General features: G+C 55.6%; 1 protein-coding gene across 1 annotated transcript; it reads right to left on the bottom strand.

Moving 5' to 3' along the window:
• Positions 1–71: 71 nt before the first annotated feature.
• ALG14 (ALG14 UDP-N-acetylglucosaminyltransferase subunit) lies at positions 72–3,110 on the bottom strand. The gene is made up of 4 exons (XM_061569225.1): positions 2,922–3,110; positions 1,631–1,779; positions 1,030–1,158; positions 72–945 (listed from the first exon to the last, which is right to left on the bottom strand). The coding sequence occupies exons 1-4, from the start codon at positions 3,070–3,072 to the stop codon at positions 631–633; spliced, it is 744 nt and encodes a 247-aa protein (XP_061425209.1). The 5' UTR covers positions 3,073–3,110; the 3' UTR covers positions 72–630.
• Between the last annotated feature and the right edge of the window lie 6,064 nt (positions 3,111–9,174).

The raw sequence follows: 9,174 nt of genomic DNA, 5'->3' as shown, positions 1-9,174 counted from the left end.
GCTGGTGCAGAGTTTGCTTGTCTTTGCTAATTGGATTCACACTACCAGATAGCATTGCGCACAGCTGACAGAATGAGTCAAAATATAATTTTATTAATTTGTCAAACATCCTGTACACAAGTTAGTGTTAGGTCACCAGAGTTTACCCAGATGCTTGAGTTGGTGGAAGCTGTCCGTGTGTGGGTCTAGCCTCAGGCCATCCCCAGTGGCAGCTGTGCGTATCTGGACTCGACCCACGCACATCTGCCACTGAGGGTGCCCCTGCGCTCGACCCACACACGGACATCTGCCACTGAGGGTGCCCCTGGACTAGACCCACACACGGACAACTGCCACTGGGGGTGCCGCTAGGCAATAGATACACGTACAGTGCAAAAGAAGTTCAACATACAGCAGGCGCAATCATCCACCACCCCCACCCTCTTGTCTGATGAAGTTGAGGTCTTTGTAGTCTGCGAAGAGGTGAGTCCTCGCTTCGTCTCATACTATCCTACTCAGGTATGTTGTTTTAGCCACCGACCTCCACCAACTCCACCTCACTGATGTAACTGGCCACTGCATGACCAAGTTGAGTGTCTGATGAGGTGATTCTTCAAGTGAGTGACGAGGCGAGTGTCTCCTGACCTCATCTCACACCACCCTCCCCAGGTATGTTGTTTTAGCGGCCCACCTCCACCCACCACCTTGCTGCTGCTGTATCTGAGGCCACTGAACGACGAGGTGGTCGACGAGACGGCGCGAGAGTCGCGCGGAGAGGGAGAGTGAGTGCACCCGGCACACGCTCTCCAGGAATACCAGGCGGGGGCGCCAGCGCGTGGCACTACTACCACCATCGCCACCAGGAGGAGGAGGTCCATAGAGGAGATGGAGTGGAAGGCGGATGAGGCTGAAGATCCAGGCTGCAAGCAGAATGGGTAGACAGGTGCCTGGACCATTGCACAGAACCTGGGGGAGGGGGGGGGGGTGGTTGAGAGGGTGGTTGAGAGGGTGGTTGAGAGGGTGGGTGGGTGGGTGGTGAGGATGCCTCACCAGCTGAGGGGGTTGTGACACGGTGAGCAGAATCCACAATGCTTGCACCGTGGCCACCGCCGCCTTGAGTAGTGAGCGGCCCAGCGGCTCTGCCACCTCACGGCAGCGCAGCACCTCCTCTACCCGCACCTAGTGGCACACCAATCATCCAATGTCATTGATGCAATCTCATAGAATCCATGCAATCTCATATACTCCATGCAATACAATGCAATCTATGCAATCCCATGTAATGCAATCCATGCAATCTCATGAAATTTCAATATATGCAATCCATACGATACCATGCAATATACAATGTGTACAGTAATCCCATGCAATACAATGCAATCCATTTAATGTAATCCATGCAATTCCATGCAATACAATGTAATTCCATGGAATGTAATCCATGCAATCTCATACAATCTAAGTAATCCCATGGAATCCATACAATACCATGCAATTTCATATAATCCAATGCAATGCAATCTCATACAATTCATGCAATACCTTGCGATCCTTGCAATCTCATAAAATGTAGGCAATCCAATGCAAAACAATCCATGCAATCTCATACAATCTATGCAATCCATACAATACCTCCCCCACCGTGTCTCACCTCCCCCCCCCGAGCTCCCCACGTCTCCTCGTGGGCCAAAATCTTGGCGCGACTCAGGGGGTCGGAGCCCCCCATGAGATAAAGACGCGGGGAGTAGCGGGGCGCGGGGAGCGCAGAGAGGGCGCGAAGCATCTCCGTCGTGTGGCCCCCTGGGGGGGCACAGGGGGGAGTGAGACGAGTAAAGGGTGTGGGGAGACGGGGAGGGAGACGCGGGGAAAAACGCGGGGGGGGAGGAAACGCGGGGGGGGGACGCGGGGGGGGAGGAAACGCGGGGGGGGGACGCGGGGGGGGAACGCGGGGGAGGGGAAACGCGGGGGGGGGGGGAAACGCGGGGGGGGGGGAAACGCGGGGGGGGGGGAAACGCGGGGGGGGGGGGAAACGCGGGGGGGGGGGGGGGGAACGCGGGGGGGGGGGGGAACGCGGGGGGGGGGGAACGCGGGGGGGGGGGGAACGCGGGGGGGGGGGGGAACGCGGGGGGGGGGGGAACGCGGGGGGGGGGGGGGACGCGGGGGGGGGGGGAAACGCGGGGGGGGGGGGGACGCGGGGGGGGGGACGCGGGGGGGGGGGGACGCGGGGGGGAGGGACGCGGGGGGGAGGGACGCGGGGGGGGACGCGGGGGGGGACGCGGCGGGGGGGGGGGACGCGGCGGGGGGGGGGGGGGACGCGGGGGGCGGGGGGGACGCGGGGAGGGGGGGGACGCGGGGAGGGGGGGGGACGCGGGGGGACGACGACGACGCGGGGGGACGACGACGACGCGGGGAGGGGGACGCGGGGGGAGCGCGGGGGACGACGACGACGACGCGGGGGTGGGGGAACGCGGGGAGGGGCGCGGGGGAGGGGATGCAGGGGGGAGGGGATGCAGGGGGGGGGGGATGCAGGGGGAGGGGATGCAGGGGGGGGGGACGCGGCGGGGGGGGGGGATAAAAGAGACACGGGGAGAGGGATACACGGCTGATGTTGTTGATGTTGTGGCGTTATGTTCCAGTCAGTGATGATGTTCATCGATGTTGTTGCGATGTCGTTACGTCCACGCTAGCGAGTGTCACCCTCGGTCATACTGTACGTGCAGTGTGATGTACGTCACACACAGTGCGCGATGTGTACAGTGCGAGTAGGTGTACAGTACGAGTAGGTGTACAGTACGATTAGGTGCACAGTACGAGTAGGTGTACAGTACGAGTAGGTGTACAGTACGATTAGGTGCACAGTACGAGTAGGTGTACAGTACGAGTAGGTGTACAGTACGATTAGGTGCACAGTACGAGTAGGTGTACAGTGTGGCTCGCCTCACCGGACCCCGCCACCACCAGGAGGCTCACGGGGAGCCGAGCAGCAGCAGCAGGAGACGTCTCCCTCATGATCCTCCTCGAGACGAGGATGAAGAAGAGGATGAGGAGGGGGAGGGAGACGAGGAGGAGATTCGAGCGACTCGCCTCCTCCATGGTAGCCCGGGAGACCACGTGGGCGGAAGAGGGGCTGGGTCACGTGATGCGCTCTCGATCGCATTATATTGTACTAGCAGAAGTACCCGGCTTTGCCCGGGTGAAAAATATATATTTTAAAAACCTTACATATATATACACAGATACTAAGGTATTGTCTCCCCCCCCCTCAAAAAATATCTTTACCCCTCGTAGGTATATATATACTAACAACACCTTACATACAACAGAGGAAGTGGTATCTATTGACTCTGTAGTAGTATCTACTGACTGTACCGTAGTATCTACTGAGCCAGTAGTAGCTACTGACTGTGTAGTAGTATTTAGTGACTGTAATAACTACTGACCATAATAGTATTTACTGGGCCTACAGTAGTATCTACCGACTATATACTCGTAACGACTAACTGTATAGTATCTGCTGACTCTATAGTTGTATCCACTGACTATAGTAGTAACTACAAAATCTATAGCAGTATCTACTCACTCTATAATAGTATCTACTGACTCTAGTAGCTACTCACCGTAGCAGTATGTACTGACTGTATAGTAGTATATACTGACTGTAGCAGTATTGACTGACTGTAGTGGTATATACTGACTGTTTTAGTATTTACTATAGCGGTATCTACCAACTCGATAGCAGTATCTATTATCACTACATCAGTGTATACCGACTGAGGTCGTACCTGCTATCACTACAGCAGTGCATACTGCTGTGTTGGTACCTGCTATGATTACAGCAGTGCATACTGCTGTGTTGGTACCTGCTATGATTACAGCAGTGCATACTGCTGTGTTGGTACCTGCTATGATTACAGCAGTGCATACTGCTGTGGTGGTATCTGCTATGATGAGAGGAGTACATATTGTGGTGGTGGTACCTGGTATGATAACAGCAGTGCATATTGACTGTACTCATCATTCACCCTCACCATTCACCACTCACAACTCACCCTTACCACTCATCCTCACCACTCCCACTCACTATTCACCATTCACCCTCACAACTCACCACTCACCAACCTCCCTCACCAATCTCCCTCACCACTCACCCTCACCACTAACCCTCACCACTCTCCCTCACCACTCTCCCTCACCACTCACCACTCTCACCATTCACCCTCACCATTCAGCCTCACCACTCACCCTCACCACTCACCGTCACAACCACCACTCACCCTCACCACACAACCTCACCCTCGCTACTCACCATTCATCCTCACCAATCACCACTGACCAATCACCACTCACCACTCTCCACTAACCCTCACCACTCAACCTCACCACTCACCCTCAAAACTAACCACTCTCTCACCACTCACCCTCACCACTCACCCTCACCCTCACCACTCACGCTCACCACTCACCCCTCACCACTCACCCATCACCACTCACAACCGCCACTCACCCTCACCACTCACCCTCACCACTCACCCTCACCACTCACCCTCACAACAACCACTCACCCTCACCACTCACCACTCACCCTGACCACTCACCACTCATCCTCACCAATCACACCCTCACCAATCACCACTCACCCGCACTGCTCACCCTCACCACTCACCACTCACGCTCACCAGTCGCCCCTCACTAATCACCACTCATAACCGCCACTCACCCTCACCACTCAACACTCACCCTCACCACTCACCCTCACCACTCACCCTCACTACTCACCACTCATCCTCACCAATCACACCCTCAACAATCACCCCTCACCACTCACGCTCACCACTCACCCTCACCACTCACCCTCACCACTCACTCTCACCACTCACCACTCACCCTCACCACTCACCCTCACTACTCACCTCACCACTCACCACTCATCCTCACCAATCACACCCTCACCAATTACCACTCACCCTCACTGCTCACCCTCACCGCTCACCACTCACCCTCACCACTCAACCTCACCCTCACCCCTCACTAATCACCACTCACAACCGCCACTCACCCTCCCCACTCACCCTCACTACTCACCACTCATACTCACCAATCACACCCTCACCAATCACCCCTCACCCTCACCACTTGCCACTCACCCTCACCACTCACCCTCACCATTCACCCTCACCACTCTCCCTCACCACTCACCAGTCATGCTCACCACTCACCATCACTACTCACCCTCAACACTCACCCTCACCGCTCACCACTCACCCTCACTACTCACCCTCACCACTCATCCTCACCAATCACACCCTCACCAATTACCACTCACCCTCACTGCTCACCCTCACCACTCAACCTCCCCTCACCACTCAACCTCACCCTCACCCCTCACTAATCACCACTCACAACCGCCACTCACCCTTACTACTCACCACTCATCCTCACCAATCACACCCTCACCAATCACCCCTCACCACTTGCCACTCACCCTCACCACTCACCACTCACCCTCACCATTCACCCTCACTGCTCACCCTCACCACTCTCCCTCACCACTCACCAGTCATGCTCACCACTCACCATCACTACTCACCACTCACCCTCAACACTCACCCTCACCGCTCACCACTCACCCTCACTACTCACCTCACCACTCATCCTCACCAATCACACCCTCACCAATTACCACTCACCCTCACTGCTCACCCTCACCGCTCACCACTCACCCTCACCACTCAACCTCACCCTCACCCCTCACTAATCACCACTCACAACCGCCACTCACCCTCCCCACTCACCCTCCCCACTCACCCTCACTACTCACCACTCATCCTCACCAATCACACCCTCAACAATCACCACTCACCCTCACCACTTGCCACTCACCCTCACCACTCACCACTCACCCTCACCATTCACCCTCACCACTCTCCCTCACCACTCACCAGTCATGCTCACCACTCACCATCACTACTCACCACTCACCCTCAACACTCACCCTCACCACTTGCCACTCACCCTCACCACTCACCACTCACCCTCACCATTCACCCTCACCACTCTCCCTCATCACTCTCCCTCACCACTCACCAGTCATGCTCACCACTCACCATCACTACTCACCACTCACCCTCAACACTCACCCTCACCGCTCACCACTCACCCTCACTACTCACACTCACCACTCACCACTCATCCTCACCAATCACACCCTCACCAATTACCACTCACCCTCACTGCTCACCCTCACCGCTCACCACTCACCCTCACCACTCAACCTCCCCTCACCACTCAACCTCACCCTCACCCCTCACTAATCACCACTCACAACCGCCACTCACCCTCCCCACTCACCCTCACTACTCACCACTCATCCTCACCAATCACACCCTCACCAATCACCACTCACCCTCACCACTTGCCACTCACCCTCACCACTCACCCTCACCATTCACCCTCACCACTCTCCCTCACCACTCTCCCTCACCACTCACCAGTCATGCTCACCACTCACCATCACTACTCACCACTCACCCTCACCACTCACCCTCACCACTCACCCTGACCACTCATCCTCACCAATCACACCCTCACCAATCACCACTCACCATCACTGCTCACCCTCACTGCTCACCCTCACCACTCACTCTCACCACTCACCCTCACAACAACCACTCACCCTCACCACTCACCCTCACTACTCACCTCACCACTCACCACTCATCCTCACCAATCACACCCTCACCACTCACCACTCACTCTCACTACTCACCATCACCACTCACCCTCACCACTCACCCTCACCATTCACCACTCACGCTCACCACTCACCCTCACCACTCACCCTCACCACCACCAATCACCCCTCACCACCAACCCTCACCACTCACCCTCACCACTCACCCTCACCGCTAACCTGCTATGATTACAGCAGTGCATCCTGACTGTGGTGGTAGATACTATGATTACAGCAGTGCATACTGACTGTGGTGGTACATACTATGATTACAGCAGTGTTTACTGCTGTCGTGGTACCTATGATTACAGCAGTGCATACTGCTGTGGTGGTACCTGCTATGATTACAGCAGTGCATGTTGTGGTGGTAACTGCTATGATGAGAGGAGTACATTTTGTGGTGGTGGAACCTGCTATGATGACAGCAGTACATACCGAGTGTGGTGGTACCTGCGATGATGACATCAGTACATACTGTGGTGGTGGTGGTGGTACCTGCTCTGATGAGAGCAGTACATACTGTGGTGGTGGTACCTGCTATGATTACAGCAGTGCATATTGACTACTCACCACTCACCCTCACCATTCACCACTCACAGCTCACCCTCGCCACTCATCCTCACCACTCACACTCGCCACTCACTACTCACCACTTACCCTCACCATCCACCCTCACAACTCACCACTCACCAATCTCCCTCACCACTCACTCTCACCACTCACCCTCACCACTCACCCTCACCACTCACCAATCACCACTCACCCTCACCACTCACCCTCACCACTCACCCTCACCACTAACCCTCACCACTCTCCCTCACCACTCATTCTCACCTTTCAACTCACCACTCAGCCTCACGACTCACCCTCACCACTCACCCTCACCACTCATCCTAACCAATCACCACTCACCACTCACCCTCACCACTCTCCACTTACCCTTACCACTCAACCTCACCACTCACCCTCACCACTCATCACTCACCCTCACCATTCACCCTCACCATTCAGCCTCACCACTCACCCTCACCACTCACCACTCACGCTCACCACTCACCCTCACCACTCACCCTCCCCACTCACTAATCACCACTCACAACCGCAACTCACCCTCACCACTCACCCTCACCACTCACCCTCACCATTCACCACTCACGCTCACCACTCACCCTCACCACTCACCCTCACCACTCACCCTCACCATTCACTACTCATGCTCACCACTCACCCTCACCACTCACCCTCACCACCACCAATCACCCCTCACCACCAACCCTCACCACTCACCCTCACCACTCACCCTCACCACTAACCTGCTATGATTACAGCAGTGCATCCTGACTGGTGGTAGATACTATGATTACAGCAGTGCATACTGACTGTGGTGGTACATACTATGATTACAGCAGTGTTTACTGCTGTGGTGGTACCTATGATTACAGCAGTGCATACTGCTGTGGTGGTACCTGCTATGATTACAGCAGTGCATATTGTGGTGGTATCTGCTATGATGAGAGGAGTACATTTTGTGGTGGTGGAACCTGCTATGATGACAGCAGTACATACCGAGTGTGGTGGTACCTGCGATGATGACATCAGTACATACTGTGGTGGTGGTACCTGCTCTGATGAGAGCAGTACATACTGTGGTGGTGGTACCTGCTATGATTACAGCAGTGCATATTGACTGTACTCACCACTCACCCTCACCATTCACCACTCACAGCTCACCCTCACCACTCATCCTCACCACTCACACTCACCACTCACTACTCACCACTTACCCTCACCATTCACCCTCACAACTCACCACTCACCAATCTCCCTCACCACTCACTCTCACCACTCACCCTCACCACTCACCCTCACCAATCACCACTCACCCTCACCACTCACCACTCACCCTCACCACTAACCCTCACCACTCTCCCTCACCACTCACTCTCACCTTTCAACTCACCACTCAGCCTCACCACTCAGCCTCACGACTCACCCTCACCACTCACCCTCATCACTCATCCTAACCAATCACCACTCACCACTCACCCTCACCACTCTCCACTTACCCTCACCACTCACCCTCACCACTCACCCTCACCACTCACTAATCACCACTCACAACCGCAACTCACCCTCACCACTCACCCTAACCACTCACCATCACCACTCATTCTCACCATTCACCCTCACCACTCACCCTCACCCTAACAACAACCACTCACCCTCACCGCTCACACACTCACCCTCACCACTCACCCTCAGCACTCACCATTCACCATCACCACTCACCCTCACCACTAACCCTCACCAATCTCCCTCACCACTCACCCTCACCACTCACCCTCACTACTCACCACTCATCCTCACCAATCACCACTGACCAATCACCACTCACCTCTCTCCACTAACCTTCACCACTCACCCTCACCACTCACCCTCACCACTAACCACTCTCTCACCCCTCA

Source organism: Lethenteron reissneri, chromosome 42, assembly GCF_015708825.2.
Source record: "Lethenteron reissneri isolate LAM-NWPU_2019-01 chromosome 42, ASM1570882v1, whole genome shotgun sequence".
NCBI classification, from domain to species: Eukaryota; Metazoa; Chordata; class Hyperoartia; order Petromyzontiformes; family Petromyzontidae; genus Lethenteron; species Lethenteron reissneri.
This window is presented reverse-complemented; position numbering and strand designations above follow the sequence as displayed.

What these genes read in the sequence shown, in the direction of transcription:
- ALG14 (XM_061569225.1), bottom strand. Translation starts at nt 3,072, where the DNA reads ATGGAGGAGGCGAGTCGCTCGAATCTCCTCCTCGTCTCCCTCCCCCTC. An exon ending in CCTGGTGGTGGCGGGGTCCG is followed by an intron (nt 1,780 to 2,921) that starts GTGAGGCGAGCC and finishes GTGCCCCCCCAG; the next exon opens with GGGGCCACACGACGGAGATG. An exon ending in TGTCACAACCCCCTCAGCTG is followed by an intron (nt 946 to 1,029) that starts GTGAGGCATCCT and finishes CCCCTCCCCCAG; the next exon opens with GTTCTGTGCAATGGTCCAGG.